Source organism: Stegostoma tigrinum, chromosome 4, assembly GCF_030684315.1.
Source record: "Stegostoma tigrinum isolate sSteTig4 chromosome 4, sSteTig4.hap1, whole genome shotgun sequence".
NCBI classification, from domain to species: Eukaryota; Metazoa; Chordata; class Chondrichthyes; order Orectolobiformes; family Stegostomatidae; genus Stegostoma; species Stegostoma tigrinum.
Window position 1 is genome coordinate 9,052,296 of NC_081357.1, and position 18,887 is coordinate 9,071,182.

An 18,887-nucleotide genomic window follows, 5' to 3' on the forward strand; every position below is an offset into this window, starting at 1 on the left:
GTTCAGTGGGAGCAGTGTCCCAATGACCGAGGGAGTGTTGGGCACTGGGGCAGAGGGTGTCAAAGGATCCTAGACCTGTTCCCTCCTGGTTCCCATTGCCCCAGGATCTGTGGCACGTTAACCCCTCTCCTTCCCTTCCTTACACCAACCCCACGCCCCTCCCCCTGGCCAGCCCCTGGGACCTGCCTCCTCACATCCTGCCTCTTACCTGATTGGTTCAATGGGCTGAAGCCTTTTGGCCTTGACCTCCGGTGTCATCTGCTCCCATTTAAAATGGAGGCTCCAGTCAAACCCTGGGAAAATCCAAAAAACAGCCAATCAGGGAGCTGCCCCCTCAATATTGAAATGGACATTATAACCTCTAGATATCATCCTCACAACTGACCTCCCCACCTGTCAACATAACCTCAGCAAATGTGGCTACAAAGCACAACGTTCCTTCCTCAAAGTCATTCATGTAGATCCTAAGTCACTGAGGTCCCAACACTGACCTATAAGACAAGGTATAGGAACAGAATTAGTCCATTCAGCCCATCAAGACTGCTCCTCCATTTGATTGTGGCTGATATATTTTTCAACCCCATTCCCCTGCCTTCTCCCTCTAACTCCTGTCAGGCACTTCACTACTTACAGCTTGAAAATGGTCCAATTCTCCTGTTTCATGTTGGCTGTTATCACCCACTTGTACCCTATTTCAGCCTCTAACTGCTAGAGCTCTATCCATGCTTTCATCAACTCATTTCTTCCAATGGTTTCTCTCTGGACAACTACTGCACAGCAAGAACTGCTAGATCCATCATCTGCATCTTAAGTGACCTATCCTGGCTCTCTGTTCTGCTGAGTGGTCCAAATAAATTCCTTGGAGTCACCTACAAAATCTTTTTCAGCCTTAGCTCACCCTAACCTTGGCTCCTTCGAAATTCAGTTCCCCCTTACTTCCCCCTGAAGTCCCCTGAGTGTGAGCATCTGAACATATCCCGTGGCAGCCCCTCACTGTTGTCAGCAGGACCTCAAACCACCGACGTACCCCTTGAGAAGGTGGTGGTGAGCTCCCTTCTTGAGCCGCTGTGGTCCTCCTGCTGTGCGTTGACCCACAATGCCATTAGGAAGGGAATTCCAGGACTTTTATCCATTGAAAATGAAAGAACAATGATATATTTCCAAGTCAGGATGGTGAGTGGTTTGGAGAGGAACTTGCAGGGGGTGACGTTCCCATCTATCTGCTGCGCTTGTCCTTCCAGATGGAAGTGGTCATGCGTTCGGAAGGTGCTGTGTAATGATCTTTGGTGAATTTCTGCAGCATATCTCATAGATACACTCACTACGGCTAATGATCCTCAATGTTGGAGGGAATGGATGCTTGTGGATGTGGTGCCGATCAAGCGGACTGCTCTGGATGGTGTCAAGCTTCTTGAGTGTTGTTGGGGCTGAACTCATCCAGGCAAGTGGGGCGTATTCCATCACACTCCTGACTTGTGCCTTGGAGATGGTGGACAGGCTTTGGGAAGGTACTTGCTATAGGATTCCTAGCCCTAATCTGCTCTTGTAGGTGTTGTATTTGTAACGGCTATCAAGTTGTGTTTCTGGTTAAGAGCAATTTCAAGGATGTTAATCAGTGATGGAAATGCCACCGAATGTCTCCTACTGGTGATGGTCACAGACTGGCATTTGTGTGGCACAAATGTCACTCGCCACTTCCCAGGCCAAGCCTAGATATTGTCCAGATCTTGTTGCATGTGAACATGGACTTCTTCAGTATCTGAGGAGTCACAAATGGTGCTGAATGTTGTGCAATCATTGGCGAACATTCCACTTCTGGCCTTATGATGGAGGGAAGGTGACGGATGAAGCAGTTGGAGATGGTTGGGCCTGGGACACTGCCCAGAGGAACTCCTGCAGGGATGGCCTGGAGCTGAGATGACTGGCGTCCAACAATGACTACTATCTCCCTGAGTGCCAGGTATGACTCCTCGAAGCGGAGAGTTTTCCCCCAATACCCACTGATGGGGAGGGCTCTCACTCACACAACACCTTGAGAATTCTTTTGTCTGTGTTTGGAATTACTTCGGGAGTTGAGTGACCTTGACCTCACATCCTGGACACATTCTCCGTAAACCCCTTATATTCCGCCTTCCAGGAAGCCATGTTGAGAACCCATTCCCCCCCCCCCCCCGACCCCTGGATCCCACTCACCTTTTGCGACATCTCCTAAAGACCCCAATCAGTGGCTTGGGATCCATTCCAATGAGAAGCTTCATTTCAGAATGACATGGGTAAACTTACAAAAGAGAGATTTTTTTCTGCCTTATCGACTGACCTACCTCCTCTCAGATCTGATGAAGCTGCCACATAAGCGAAGGTGTCCATGTTGATGATGTCGATGACGGGGCTGAGCACACGGGTTGGATCCTGACACAGAGAACATGCAGTAAATAAACATGATACACGATCAAATATGATCACCAGCACAACCTGAGCTACAAAGCACCTTAAATCAACATGGCCTCAGGCCATGGCTGTCCCTTAACTCTGCCTGTGAAGGCACGTATTGTAAAAACATAAGCAATAGGACAGAATTAGACCATTCGGCCCCTCTAGTCTGTTCTACCACACAATCACAGTTTCAATTCCATTTTCCTGCTTATACCTCTTGATTGTGCAAGAAGATAAAAAAAATCTCAGTGTAAATACAGTCAATGATGCAGTATTCCCAACCTTCAGGGGTAGAGAATTTCAGAGATTTAACCCGCAGACCCCGCAAACGAAGACATTTCTCCTCAAGCCAGTCCTGAATGATCGGGACTGGGCCTGAGGCTGTGCCAGGACACCTACCCTCTCTAGCGGCGCTGACCTCCCAGTAACTTACACGTCACGCCCCTTAAGAATCCTGTAAGTTCCTGATGATTTCACCTCTCCATTGTCTAAACTGAGGAGGTTACAGGTTCAGACAGCGCAAGAGGAGGACGATAAAATTTCCTCCATCCTGTCGATACTAATCCCACTTCCCCACACTGGACCCACAGCCTCGAAATTCCTAACATTTCAAATGTTCATCCAAGAATTTTTTTTTGATGGTTGAAAGGTTTCCTGCCTCAGCTACCCTCACAGACAGTGTATTCCAGACCCCAACCTGCCTCTCAGCAAAAACATATTTCCTCAAATCCCGTTCTGCCTTTCACCTTAAAATTATTCCCCTTTCTACCTGAGGAACAGCTGCTTTCACCCTGTCAATGCCCCTTATTATCTTATACATCGTCAATCATGTTCCCTCCTCAGCTTTCTCTGCTCTAAAAAAAACAACCTGAGCTTATCCAGTCTCTCGTTATCGCTGAAATGCTCCATCCCAGGCAACATCCTGGTGGATCTCCCTCTGCACTCCATCCTTCCTATAGTGCAGGGACCAGAATTGTAACCAGTTCTTGAGCTGTGGCCTCACCAAAGTTCTGTACAGCCCCACTGCAATGTCCCTGCTCTTATAATCTCGGCCACAGATGATAAAGGCCAACATACTTCCTTAACAACACGATTAGCCTGTCCTGCCACCTTCCAGGATCTGAGGACACGCACTGCACGATCCCACGCCTCCACTCCTCTGTGCACTCTGTCTATCCTCTGGGCTACTGAGAGTCCTGCCATTCATTGAATACTTTCTTGTCTTGTTATAAGACAATTTATTAAGCATCTCAGCAGAAGATAACCATTTCTTCTCAGGGAGCAATCTACTCAAGACTTGCAGCTAACTTAAACGTGCAGTCCACAACAGTGTATAATGGTCTCATTACATGAAGATATCTTTGTACTTGCAGTGAAAAAACTCCACAGAGGCCAGTATACTGTCACCAAGTCACCATTTATTGACACCTGGAGAGCCCTATACACTGATCCAGCTTCCTCAGAGCCAGCTCTCACAGTGAACAGAACCTCTGACACTCCTGTTTGCATCTGTCAGCCAGGACTCCCTGATTAGTCCATTTACCAGCCACAATCAGGGAACTCATATTCCATGAGGTCCACTTGGCTGACCTTATCACAATCATTACAAAACTCCACCTCTGGGTCCAAGGACACAGGCTGATTCTTTCTCACGTAGCTTTGTCTGCGTATTTTAGCACCGGGTCAGGTTCTTCCAACTCTGCCTCTGATATGGGTAGTGTGTAATGCAAACTAGCTTGCTTCTTGTGCCGGGGCACACACAAGAAATTCATTCTCCTCTTCAGTGGTAAAGGCATTGAGGCAGTAACATTGGATATGTCCATCACAGATTCTGAGGTACCCTTCAAAGCTTGACAGAGCGGGAGAATCCATGGGTTCCAGAGAAGTTGAAAAGGCAGTTGAGGAGCTGGGGCATGTTTTGCTCCCGCACCATTTGCGAGTTTGCACCTTCCATATGATCTGTGTACTTATTCAGGACTGTTGCACCTACCTGAAGTTCATATGTCACTGAACCTGACCTCCCTTCAACCATACCTCCTACCCATGCAGTGCCATTCTCCTGGCTCCTGCACTAAACTCTATCCCCTGAAGTAAACTGTCTCTCTCGTTTAGTGGAGTCTAGTGCATTGGTAATCCTGGTGCTGTTTTGCCCTCTTTCCCACATCTGGGAAGATCAGATTTAACCTGGTGTAGTCTTCTCCCCCGTTAGCAACTCTGCTGGAGCTGTCCCTGCAGTTGCATAAGGGGTGGTCCTATAATCAAACAGGAACCAGGACCGTTTGGTCCCGAGTGAAGCTACAGACTGTTTCTTTAAGCCTGCCTTCAAAGTTTGGGCTGCTCTTTCTGCCAGACCATTGAATGGTGGATGGTACGGAGCAGTCCTTACATGATGAATGCCATTTGACTTTGGGAAATATTCAAACTCCCTGCTGGTAAACAGTGGCTGTTATCTGTGACCAACACTTCCATGTATTGTAAAAGATGTGTACTGTTTTTCTATTGTCAGCCCCCTGTTTGATGAACTCTATGCACATCCAGCCATTTTGAGTGGGCATCTGCAATGAGTAAGAACATTGACCCCACAAAAGGAGCTGTGTATTTGAAGTATAACCAAGTGCAGAGTTTACCTGGTGATTCTCACAAATGTGAGAGAGTTGCTGACGACACCTTGTGTCCCTGCTGGCACTCTGGGCACTGCCCCACCAACGGGGCTATAACTGCATCCAATCCTGGCCACCAGACACAACTTTGGCCAAGAAATTTAAAATGTTTTCTGCGATTCTATACATATGGCCAAATTGACTGAGGTTTCACTTTCTCACATTATATTTTATCTGCCCTCATGTTTCTTATTCACTGAACCGATGTATGTTTCGTTACAGCCTTTCTGTGTACAACAGCGTACATACATTACTCTGTCTTTGTGTGACACATTATTTTCAGTTAAAAAGATCTGAGACCCCAGTCCTGGCCCATGAAATACTTCACTCGCTGTTGCCTGCCAACTTAAAAATACTTTCTTCATCTCTGCTTCCTGTCCAAAGTTATACAGTAACTACATGCTCATTGGCCCAACTTGGGTGTTAAACGTTAGCGTGGAACAGATATCAAAACCTTTTTGGAAATCCAGCGATTCCTTTAAGAAATATTATAAGATACTATTGGAGAATCTGTGTTCCACATCCTTAAAGAACACAGAGGCATTTGTCAAATACAATCTCATTTGTGACAGTGACAGGACCTCTCTCTCTTTACTGTGACAATGCCAGGATGCAATTCTCTCTTTACTGCGATAATGTTAGGATGTATCTCTCTCTTTACTGTGATAATGTTAGGATGTACCTCTCTCTTTACTGCGATAATGCCAGGATGCAATTATCTCTTTACTGCAATAATGTTAGGATGTATCTCTCTCTTTACTGAGATAATGTTAGGATGTATCTCTCCCTTTACTGCGATAATGTGAGGATGTACCTCTCTTTTTACTGTGATAGTGTTAAGATTTATCTCTCTTTTTACTGATAGTGTGAAGATTTATCTCTCTTTACATTGATATCAGAATGTATCTCTCTCTTCAGTATGATGACATTAAGATGCATCTCTCTTTACTGCGATAATGTGAGGATGTATCTCTCTCTTTACTGCGATAATGTTAGGATATATCTCTCTCTTTACTGTGATAATGTTAGGATGTATCTCTCTCTTTACTGCGATAATGTTAGGATGTACCTCTCTCTTTACTGTGATAATATTAGGATGTATCTCTCTCTTTACTGTGACAATGCCAGGACGCAATTCTCTCTTTACTGTGATAATATTAGGATCTATCTTTCTCTTTACTGCGATAATGTTAGGATGTATCTCTCCCTTTACTGCGATAATGTTAGGATGTATCTCTCTCTTCACTGCGATAATGTTCGGATGTATCTCTCCCTTTACTGCGATAATGTGAGGATGTACCTCTCTCTTTACTGTGATAATATTAGGATGTATCTCTCTCTTTACTGTGACAATGCCAGGACGCAATTCTCTCTTTACTGTGATAATATTAGGATGTATCTTTCTCTTTACTGCGATAATGTTAGGATGTATCTCTCCCTTTACTGCAATAATGTTAGGATGTACCTCTCTCTTTACTGTGATAATATTAGGATGTATCTCTCTCTTTACTGTGACAATGCCAGGACGCAATTCTCTCTTTACTGTGATAATATTAGGATGTATCTTTCTCTTTACTGCGATAATGTTAGGATGTATCTCTCCCTTTACTGCAATAATGTTAGGATGTATCTCTCCCTTTACTGCGATAATGTGAGGATGTACCTCTCTTTTTACTGTGATAGTGTTAAGATTTATCTCTCTTTTTACTGATAGTGTGAAGATTTATCTCTCTTTACATTGATATCAGAATGTATCTCTCTCTTCAGTATGATGACATTAAGATGCATCTCTCTTTACTGCGATAATGTGAGGATGTATCTCTCTCTTTACTGCGATAATGTTAGGATATATCTCTCTCTTTACTGTGATAATGTTAGGATGTATCTCTCTCTTTACTGCGATAATGTTAGGATGTACCTCTCTCTTTACTGTGATAATATTAGGATGTATCTCTCTCTTTACTGTGACAATGCCAGGACGCAATTCTCTCTTTACTGTGATAATATTAGGATCTATCTTTCTCTTTACTGCGATAATGTTAGGATGTATCTCTCCCTTTACTGCGATAATGTTAGGATGTATCTCTCTCTTCACTGCGATAATGTTCGGATGTATCTCTTCCTTTACTGCGATAATGCCAGGACACAATTCTCTCTTTATTGTGATACTGTTAGGATGTATCTCTCTCTTCACTGTGATAATGTTAGGATGTATCTCTCCCTTTACTGCAATAATGCAATTCTCTCTTTATTGTGATACTGTTAGGATGTATCTCTCTCTTCACTGCGATAATGTTAGGATGGATCTCTCTCTTTACTGTGATAAGGTTAAGATGTACCTTTCTTTTTACTGTGATAATACTAGGATGTATCTCTCTTTACTGTGATAATGTTAGGATATATCTCTCTTTTTACTGTGATAGTGTTAAGATTTATCTCTCTTTACATTGATATCAGAATGTATCTCTCTCTTCAGTATGATGACGTTAAGATGTATCTCTCTTTACTGCGATAACGTTAGGATGTATCTCTTTACTGTGACAATGCCAGGACGCAATTCTCTCTTTACTGTGATAATGTTAGGATTGTACCTCTCTTTTTACTGTGATGGTGTTAAGATCTATCTCGCTTTACAATGATGTCAGAATTATCTCTCTCTTCAGTGTGATGACATTAAGATGTATCTCTCTCTTTATGACGATGATGTTAGGGTGTATCTCACCTCTTTAGTTCTTTGGAGGAGAGGAGGCAGCCAATCCTTGTTCACCTCACAATGACTGTCCAGGAACGTCAGCACTCCAGCTCCAGCAGCGTCTGCCCCGCGCACCCGGGACCTGATTAACCCTGATCAGAGGCAGAATGTCATGGCTGAGAGTCTGACAGGGAGACGGTGCAGGTTCAGTCCTGTCACTGCCGCTGCACTGTCAGGTTTAGCTCATTCCCTCATCGTAGGTCCGACTGCCACACCACCCTCCCAGCTCCCACATCCCCCACCCCACCCCGAAGAAAGGCTGGCGCTGGTTTCAGACAGGCCTCAATCGAAAATGTTTCTTTATTCAATTTTGGGACGTGGCTTTTGCTGGCTGGGCCAGTATCTACTGCCCCCGTCCTTAGTTGCCGCTTGAGAAGGTGGGGGTGAGCTGTCTGCTTGAACAACTACAATCTTCCTGCTGTGGGTTGACCCTCAATGCCATTAGGGAGGGAATTCCAGGATTTTGACCCAGTGACGGTGAAGGAACAGCGATACATTTCCAAGTCAGGGTCGTGAGTGACTTGGAGGGGAACTTGCAGGGGGTGGGTGTTCCCATGTATCTGCTGCCCTTGTCCTTCCAGATGGAAGTGGTCGAGAGTTTGGAAGGTGCTGCCTGAGGATCTTTGGTGAATTTCTGCAGCGCATCTTGTAGATAGTACACACTGCTGTGACTGAGTGTCGGTGGTGGAGGGAGTGAGTGATGTGGATGTGGTGCCCATCAAGCGGGCTGCTCTGGATGGTGCTGAGCTTCCTGAGTGTTGTTGGGGCTGCACCCATCCAGGCAAGTGGGGAGTATTCCATCTCACTCCTGACTTGTGCCTTGTCAATGGAGACAAGCTTTGAGGAGCTACTTGCTGTAGGATTCATAGCCTCTGACTTGCTCTTGTATTTATATTGGCTAGTTCAGTTGAGTTTCTGGTCAATGGTAACCCCCAGGATGTTGATAGTGGGGGATTCAGTGATGGTAACACTATTGAATGTCAAGGGATGGTGGTTAGATTGTGTCTTATTGGTGATGGTCATAGCCTGGCATTTTTGTGGCGCAAATGTCACTTGCCACTTGTCAGCCCAAACCTGGATATTGTCCAGATCTTGTTGCACTTGAACACGGACTGCTTCAGTGTCCGAGGAGTCACGAATGGTGCTGAACTCTGTGCAATCATCAGTGAACATCCCCACTTCTGGCCTTATGATTGAGGGAAGGTCATAGCTGAAACAGCTGAAGGTGGTTGGGCCTAGGACACTACCCTGAGGATCTCCTGCAGAGATACCCTGGAGCTGAGATGACAGACCTCCAACAACCACAACCATCTTCCTCTGTGCCAGGTATGACTCCAACCAGCTCAGAGTTTGCCCCCTGGCACCCACTGATTCCAGTTTTGTCAGGGCTCCTTGATGCCACAGGTCAGTGGGAGCACTTTGTGGATTGGCCTCAGTATCATGGCCAAAGTGGGTCAAATCTCATCAGGTTCGCCTCCTTGCTGTCCCCCAACTCTCACCTTAGCCTGGCTTAGTCACCGTAAAGTACAGCCCTGTGGCTGCAGGGTGAGGAAGGGTGAAGACCTCTGTGGTCTAGTAGCTGGGTGGCAGTGGTGCTGTGTTTTGGTTCCTGAACGCCCTGTAGTATCACACCTCAATTCTGCGTCTGCGTCTTCAGGAGAGGAGAGAGGAAACTTGATGTTTGAATGGGACACCAGAAATGAAGTGTGGTATCTTTGGTGGCCCAGGCTGGACTACTGTGTTACTGTATGCTCCCCAGTCTCACCCCTGCAGGAGCTGCCACTTTAATTAAAGGGGAGACACACATTTGGAGCACTGTAATGTGTCGTGTAGAAAACAAACAGACACAGAGTCTGTAATCCAAGCAAACCCCCCCACCTCACCTTCACGCTGAGTGTTCCTCAGACATTTCACCTTTGGAAGTTTGGTCAACAGCTGGCAATCATCAGCTGGATGGAGAGAAAGGCACAGATTAACGATTTTTTAAAAAAAACTTGTTGTCCATCCCTAATTTTCCTTGAATCGAGCAGATCATTTCGGAAGTTAGTTAATCCAGAAGCACATTGCTGTGGGTCTGGAGTCACATGTAGGTCAGGATGGCTGTAAGGACCCATACGAGTCTTTATCTCAATGGCTACACTAAGCTAGCTTTTAATATAAGATCTTATCAGATTTAAACTTCACCATCTGTTATGGGCGAATTCGAATCCATGTCTCCTGGATTTCAGCCTGGGGTCCTGAACCCAGGCCAATTACACCATTGCCCCCCTGAAGTTATCCCTGGGTTGGATTTAATTTAGTACGCTTTGTATCTGCAGTTAGGAAAGAGCACATCCTGAGTGAGACACAGCGAGAGCAAGTGTGGGGTTCTGAGAATTTGCAGCACCGTGGGAGTTTGGCCCAGCGGCAATTTGCTTTCTTTGGGGTCCCCAGTTAGTAGGGACTGCATTCAATGGTAACAAGGCCCAGGGCATAATTGATATTGTTTAGTGTTAGACATCTTCCAAAAGAGTAACAGCACTAACACCCTGGTGTGCTCCTGCTGCTCTGTATCGGGAAGCTGGGCACATTTTCACTGCCTGGGAACAGCATGCATGCGGGAAGTGTCTGCAGAGCTGCAGCTCTCAGAAGCCCAGACTTCCGAGTTGGAGTGGCAGCTGGAGACATTGTGGATCAATCGGGAATCCGAGGATATTGTAGGCAGGGAGGGAATGGGTGACCACCAGGCAGAGTTAGGATTGCAGGAACCCCTTGTGACCATTCCCCTGACAAACAGGCAGACCACTTTGGATACAGGGGACAGAATGGCCTCTCAGGGGAAAGCATGAGAATGAAATTGTTATCGGGGAATTAGCTGAAAGGAGATTAGACAGGCATTTCTGTAGCCACCAACGAGATGCCAGGATGGTTTGGAAGTAAGCTGAAACATACGACCTCAAAGGTAGTGATCGCATGATTACCAACAGTACCACATGCCAGCCAGAGTAGAAGAGCAGGATTTAGCAGAGGAATATGTAGCTAAAGGGATGGTGTGTGGGGGGGCAGGTTTCAGATTCCTGGACATTGGGACTGCTTCAGCGGAGATGGGACCGATATAAACTGGACAGGCAGGCCTGAAACTGATGGCCTAGTATTTGCTAAAATGGTTGCGGGAGGGTTTAAATGAAAATGGGGGCAGGGATGTGTGAATCTAGACAAGGAGTCAGAGGGTGAATGAGAAGAGTCATAGAGAATCCAAGGACCAGGATCAAACAGGAACACGGTGAAAACGAATGGGAACAGACAAGTAATGCTAAAAAGCCAAGCCTTAAGGCTTTGTGCTTTAATGCACGGACTATTCGCAATCAAGTGGAATAATTAATTGCGCAAATAGTTGAAAGCAGATATGGGATTAAAGAGACACGGCTGCAGAGTGACCAGGGATAGAAGCTGAATAATCGGGGCTATTCAGAATTTAGGAAGCACAGACAAAAAGGTGGCAAAATTGCATTGCTCCTTAAGGAGGAAATTTGACTCAGTGGCGGGGCGGGATATTAGCTTTGACAAGGTGGATGGAATCTGTATGGGTACAGCTAAGACACACTTAGGGGCAAACAGCATTAGTGAGACTCAATGCTGTGTGGAGCTGCAGGAACACTGCGGGTCGGGCAGCATCAAAGGAGCAGGAAAGTCGATGTTTCGAGTTGGGACCCTTCTGCAGGACAACCTGACCTGCCGCGTTCCTCCAGCTCCACACTGTATTGACTCTGAATCCGGCCAACTGCAGTTCTTGCTCTCTCTGAGCATTAGTGAGCGTTGTATATATAGCACACACTGTAGGGGTGATATTGGGAATAGTATTAAACAGTAAGTTAGAGGTGTCTGCAATTCAGGAGCATCTGTACTTATGGCTGACTTTAATCTGTATCTAGATTGGGAAAATCATATCAGTAATAATACCATAGAGGAAGAATTCCTGGAGTGTCTATGGGATAGTTTCCTGAACCAGTATGTTGAGGAACCAATTAGGGAACAGTTATCCTAGACTGGGTATTGTGTAATGAGAAAGAATAATTAGCAATTTAGTTCTGAGATCCCTTGGGTATGAATGATCATAATATGAGAGAATTCCTCAGCAAGATGGAGAGTGATGGAGTTGATTCTGTGACTAAAGTCCTGTATCAAAACAGGAAAGTTTGTGGTGGGAGTTGGCTGAGAGATTGGGGAACATTACTTAAAGGGATGATGGTGGAAAGGCAATGGCAGACTTTCAGAAAGCACATGGATGAGGTGTTACAGTTGTTCATTCCAGTCTGGTACAAAGGTTCCAAACCAGGGAAATTACAGATTGTATCAGATCCGAGGAAGAGGCGTATCGATTAGCCAGAACAGCAACAGACTTGAGGACAGGCAGCCATTTAGCATTCAGCAAATGAGGACAAAGGGCTTGATTACAAAAGGAGAAACAGATCATGAGTGTAAGCGTGCACGGAACATAATGGTGGCACAGTGGCTCGGTGGTTAGCACTGCTGGCTCACAATACCAGACCCAGGTACAATTGGGCCGCTCCAGCTTGATGCTGGAAGGCTAGTGATGGGAAATAAGGAAATAGCTGAAGAACTTAATAAGTACTTTGCATCAGTCTTCACAGTGGAAGACATGAATAGTATGCCAACAATTAGGGAGAATCAGGGGGCAGAGTTGAGTATGGTAGGCATTACAAAAGAGAAAATGCTAGAAAAGCTAAAGGGTCTAAAAATTGATAAATCCCCTGGCCCCGATGGGCTACATCCTAGAGTTCTGAGGGAAGTGGCTGAGGAAATAGCGGAGGCTTTGGTCGTGATCTTTCAAAAGTCACTGGTCAGGGTAAGTCCCAGATGATTGGAAAATTGCTGTTGTAACCCCCTTGTTTAAGAAAGGATCAAGGCAAAAGATGGAAAATTATAGGCCGAATAGCCTAACCTTGGTAGTTGGTAACATTCTAGAATCCACTGTCAAGGATGAGATTTCTAAATTCCTGGAAGTGCAGGGTCAGATTAGAACAAGTCAGCATGGATTTAGTAAGGGGAGGTCGTGCCTGACAAACCTGTTAGAATTCTTATGGTCTTAATTCCAACCTCCGGTAACTATCTGTGTGGAGTTTTCACATTCTCCCTATGTCTGTGTGAGGTTCCCCCTACAGTCAGGAATTTATAACTTGGAACAAAGAAATAGACAACCAACTAAATACATACTTTGTATCTGCGCTCCTCAGGAATGTTGGGTTTAGTGAGAAGACAGGACTAAAGAAAATCAATATTTGTTGGGATAGGGTGTTGGGAAATGGGGATTGAAAGCCTTGGTAAACTACATCCAAAATGATTTAACGAAGGGGCCCTCTTCCAAAATTCTCTAGGCTCTGGAACAGTTCCTACAGATTGGAGGCCAGCTAATGTAACCCTGCTGTTTAAAAAGGGAGATCGAGAGGAAACTGGGAATTGTAGATTGGTCAGTAGTGGAGAAAATGCTAGTGTCTGTTCTCAAAGGTTCAGTTGCTGAGTGCTTGGAAAACAGTGACACAGTCAGACAGAGTCAGCATGGATTTATAAATGGGGAATAGTGCTTGACAAATTGACTGGAATTTTAAAGGAGATGCTGGAGAATCCATCTTGGAATTATCTTGGATTCTCCAGCATCTGCAGTTCCCATTATCTCTGATACAATTTTAACCTCACTGCGAAGCCTCTTCCAGGGATGCCTAACCTGAAGAAGTTACCCTCCTCCCTCCGGACCAACCTCAGGAAATCTCTCTCCCACTGCAACTCTCTTGTAATCTCTTACCTGTCCGTCTTCCCTGGACTGACCTATCCCCTCGCTACCTCCCCACCTATACTCTCCTCTCCACCTATCTTCTTTTCTCTCCATCTTCAGTCCGCCTCCCCCTCTCCATTTATTCCAGAACCCTCACCCCATCCCCCTCTCTGATGAAGGGTCCAGGCCCAAAACGTCAGCTTTTGTGCTCCTGAGATGCTGCTTGGCCTGCTGTGTTCATCCAGCTTCACACTTTATTATCTTGGAATTTTAAAGGTTCTGAATTGTAGTGTTGATGAGAGGGGAGCCAGTGAATGTGTTTTATTTGGACTTTCGGAAGGCTTTCGACAAAGACCCATGTAAGAGTAGTGCGTAAAGTTAGAACACATGGGATTAAGGGTATTGGGAACTGCAGATGCTGGAGAATCCGAGATAACAAAGTGTGAAGCTGGATGAACACAGCAGGCCAAGCAGCATCTCAGGAGCACAAAAGCTGACGTTTCGGGCCTAGACCTTTCATCAGAAAAGGGGGATTGGGAGAGGATTCTGAAATAAATAGGGAGAGAGGGGGAGGCGGACCAAAGATGGATAGAGGAGAATATAGGTGGAGAGGAGAGTGTAGGTGGGGAGGCGGGGAGGGAATAAGTCAGTCCAGGGAGGACGGACAGGTCAAGGGAATGGGTTGAGGTTAGTAGGTAGGAAATGGAGGTGCAGCTTGAGGTGGGAGGATGGGATAGATGAGAGGAAGAACAGGTTAGGGAGGCGGGGACAAGCTGGACTGGTTTTGGGATGCAGTGGGGGGAGGGGAGATTTTGAAGCTTGTGAAGCCCACATTGATACAATTGGGCTGCAGGGTTCCCAAGCGGAATATGAGTTGCTGTTCCCGCAACCTTCGGGTGGCATCATTGTGGCACTGCAGGAGGCCCATGATGGACATGTCGTCTGGGGAATGGGAGGGGGAGTTAAAATAGTTCGCGACTGGGAGGTGCAGTTGTTTACTGCGAACCGAGCGGAGGTGTTCTGCAAAGCGGTCCCCAAGCCTCCGCTTGGTTTCCCCAATGTAGAGGAAGCCACACCGGGTACAGTGGATACAGTATACCACATTGGCAGATGTGCAGGTGAACATTTGCTTGATGTGGAAAGTCATCTTGGGGCCTGGGATGGGGGTGAGGGAGGAGGTGTGGGGGCAAGTGTAGCACTTCCTGCGGTTGCAGGGGAAGGTGCCGGGTATGGAGGGGAGTGTGGAGCAGACAAGGGAGTCCCAGAGAGAGTGGTCTCTCCGGAAGGTAGGCAAGGGTGGGGATGGAAAAATGTCTTGGGTCGTGGGGTCAGATTGTAGATGGCAGAAGTGTCGGAGGATGATGCATTGTATCTGGATGTTGGTGGGGTGGTATTGAGGACGAGGGGGATTCTCTGTTGGCAGTTACTGCGGGGGTGGGTTGTGAGGGATGAGGTGCGGGAAATGCAGGAGACATGGTCGAGGGCATTCTCGACTACTGCGGGGGGGATGTTGTGGTCCTTGAAGAACGAGGTCATCTGGGATGTGCGGGAATGGAAAGCCTCCTCCTGGGGAGCAGATGTGGCGGAGGTGAAGAAATTGGGAATAGGGGATGGAATTTTTGCAGGAAGGCGGGTGGGAGGAGGTGGGTTGGGGCATTCAGATGGAAAGGGAGACAGGAAACAAAGAGCAGAAACAAACATCTTTGTCTGAATTTTTTTATGTACACTTGTGGGACATGAGCATTGCTGGCCAGGTTAGCATTTATTGATGGTCCCTAGTTGCCCCTTGAGAAGGTGGTAGTGAGCTGCATTCTTGAACCACTGCAGTCCTCCTGCTGTGGGTTGACCCACAATGCCATTAGGGAGGGAATTCCAGGATTTTCACCTAGCAACAGTGAAGGAACGGCGATATATTTCCAAGTCAGGATGGTGAGTGGCTTGGAGAGGAACCTGCAGGGGGTGGTGTTCCCATGTATCTGCTGCCCTTGTCCTTCCGGATGGAAGTGGTTGTGGGTTTGGAAGGTGCTGTCTGAGGATCTTTGGTGAATTTCTGCAGCACATCTTGTAGATAGTACACACTGCTGTGACTGACCATTGCGGGTGGAGGGAGTGAATGTTTGTGGATTTAGTGCCCATCAAGACGCTGCTTTGTCCTGGATGGTGTCGAGCTTCTTGAGTGTTGTTGGGGCTGCACCCATCCAGGCAAGTGGGGAGTATCCCATCACACTCCTGACTTGTGCCTTATCGACAGCGGACAGCTTTGGGGAGCCAGAAGGTGAGTTACCTCAGTATTCCCAGAAGGCAGTGATCAGTGGGGTACTAAAAGAGTCTGTGTCACAACCCCAGATAATCACAATATATATTAATGTTTTGTGAGGGAACTAAGTGTAATATCCTTATATTTGCAGGTGACACACTGCAGGGAGGGAGGGCACACTGTGGGGAGGATACAGAGATGCTTCAGTGAGATCTGGGCAAGTTGAGTGAATGAGTAAATGCATGGCCGATGCAGCACAATGTGGATAAATGTGAGGTGATTCGAATACAGGAGCAGGAATGTCTTGCTGCAGTTGTACAAGGCCTTGATGAGAACATACGTAGAATACTGTGCGGAGTTTTGGCCTACTTTTCTGAGGAAGGGCGTTCTTACTGTGGAGGGGTTGCATTAAAAATTTACCAGACTGATTCCTGGGATGCTAGCACTGACATATGAGGAGAGGTTGAATCGGTTAGGTTATATTTGACAGAGTTCAGACTGAGGGGCATGTCAAAGAAACATCTAAAATCCTAACAGGATAGGGTAGGGAAGATGAAGGAAGAATAATAATCTAAGGACCTGGGGTAAACCATTTAGGGCTGAGACAAGGAGAAATTTCTTCACCCAGAGAGTGGTGAACTTCTGGAATTTGCAAACACAGAACATATTCGAGGCCAAAATATCATATGATTTCAAGAAGGATTCGGATAGATCACTTGAGGCTAAAAGGATCAAAGATTAAAGGGGAAGAGAGTTGGATGATCAGCCTTGTTTCTAATGGAAGACCCAGCAGGCTCAAAGGGTTGGATGGCCTGCTCGTGTTCATATTTCTGTTTTTCTGATAAAAGCTCAAAACACACAAATGCCCAAAATGTAAGCCCAAACATTGGGATTAGAATCCAGCAATCCCGGCTGGCTTCAGTCAAATCAAAAAGACTTACATTTGTGAAGCACCTTTCACATCCATTGGATTTCTCAAGGTGCTTTACAGACCATGAAGTGCAGTCACTTGTTGGAATGTAGGAAAGGTGGCAGTTGGCCTGTGCACAGCAAGACCCGCAAACAGCCATGTGATAACAGTGATGTAGACAGTGTCGCTTTGTCATGTTGAGCAGTGGATAAGGATTAGCTTGGACACCAGTAAGTATTCCCCTTCAAAATAGTCTGAGGGGATCTCTCAGCTCCACCTGAGAGGGGCCTCACTTATATGTGGCAACTGAAAGACCCTCTGATCGTGCAGGACTCACTCACTCGGTAATTCAGTGCTGTACTAACGTGGCAGGCTGGATTTTGTAAAACCCAAAAGAACTGCAGATGCTGTAAATCAGGAACCAAAACAGAAAATTGCTGGAAAAGCTCAGCAGGTCTGGCAGCATCTGCGAAGGAGAAAATGGAGTGAACGTTTCGCGTCAGATTCTGAGGCTGGATTTTGTGTCTAGGCTCGTGGGTCTTGGACCAGCAACTTGTGCTCGAATGAGACCGCTATCCACCGAGCTCACAGTCCAACGCTTTGGAACAAAGGCAATAAGGGGCCATTCAGCCCTTCAAATATGCTTTACCAGGCAGGTAGATCTGGTTGGAATGGACCTCAACTCTCTTACCAAATCCAAAATGCTGTCCTGACAGATCTACTGACCCCAAGCAGTCATGGTTTTTTGGGAGCAGTGAGTTTTAGACTTCCACTACCATTTGTTTGGAAAAGTGGTTTGTATCCTCAGAATTTACCCAGAGAGTTTTGAGAGCATGGAATGCGTTGCCAGCAGCAGTTGTGGAAGCAAGGTCATTGGGGACATTTAAGAGACTGCTGGGCATGCATACGGTCACAGAAATTTGAGGGTGCATACATGAGGATCAATGGTCGGCACAACATCGTGGGCTGAAGGGCCTGTTCTGTGCTGTACTGTTCTATGTTCTCTATATCATCAGTGGATCCTTGTTGTCCCCATTCCTTGGCCATTCTCCTTCAGCTGTTGTGGGTCAGAAGTGAACATAATACTCCACAGCTCTCTATAACAGAGGCATCACTTAGCTGCTCCTTTTGACGTTCAAGGTCTCTTGAAGTAAAGATCAACGCTCAAATAACTTTCGGAATTAGAGGAGGTGTGTGGTCACTCTAAAAGATGTGAGTTGGACAAACAACTCTCTCAGTTGTGAAAGCGATCACTGTCAGAAGGTTTATGGCCCTGGTCTCCCACAATGAAATTTCTCAACTTTGTGGACATGTACAAAATAGAACAGCTCTTCCCAAGTTCTGGTTTGGACATCCAATCTCCCGGACTATGTGAGAATTCCTACTGTCTCAAAGACAACAGGAATTCCCAAGTTTGGGGGATAGAGGAATTCCCAGGCTCCCAGAGTTAATAAGGATTCTCAAAGTCACTGACTCCACAACAAATCCCAACATCTGCAAGTACAGGAAGACTCTTGATGTCTCAAAACCTATGGCAATTCCAACTTTCCAAATGGGAATTCTGAAATCAACAGACTCTTTTGAAATTCACAATGTCCCTAAGCTACAGGGAGTTCCAATATCTCAGTAACTAAGGGAACTTCTGTTATTCCAGCATCAAGAATTCCTAATGTCCTCACATTACAGTAATTATCAAATTCCCATGTCCCACCGTCTAACTCAATTGCTGCATTACTCCAGCAAGTCCACATTTAGCCACTTTAAACCTATTCCTTTCCTCCACGTTTTATTCAGCAGTGTGTATATGAGCATGCTCACACTAGTCCAGTTGGCATCTTCACCATTCAGCTGCTAAGTGCCTGATTTGATTTGATTTATCGTAGTCACTAGTAGTACCTAAATACAGTGAAAAGCTTTGTTTTGCGAGCCCATTCTTTCTTGTCTGTGTAAGAAAGGCCCAGTGAGAGATCCATGTACAGATGCACAGCAATGCAATGGGAGAACTGCTCTCATACCAGGGAAAGCCTTTGACATTTTCATACCAACAGTTAACTCTGATACAATCAATGTAGGCGTTCAGAATTGAAATCTCCAATGTAAACAAT

General features: G+C 46.0%; 1 protein-coding gene across 3 annotated transcripts in view; it reads right to left on the reverse strand.

Annotated features, from left to right (window-relative positions):
- The window catches only part of galnt14 (UDP-N-acetyl-alpha-D-galactosamine:polypeptide N-acetylgalactosaminyltransferase 14 (GalNAc-T14)), a 130,596-nt gene that overhangs the window by 33,250 nt on the left and 78,459 nt on the right, over window positions 1-18,887 (reverse strand). For all 3 annotated transcript variants that reach the window (XM_059645156.1, XM_059645154.1, XM_059645155.1), the window contains 4 exons: window positions 9,729-9,794; window positions 7,816-7,937; window positions 2,322-2,409; window positions 209-293 (listed from right to left, as the gene is read on the reverse strand). In XM_059645156.1, the coding sequence (XP_059501139.1) occupies window positions 209-293; window positions 2,322-2,409; window positions 7,816-7,937; window positions 9,729-9,794 (361 nt within the window). The remainder of the gene's footprint in view (window positions 1-208; window positions 294-2,321; window positions 2,410-7,815; window positions 7,938-9,728; window positions 9,795-18,887) is intronic.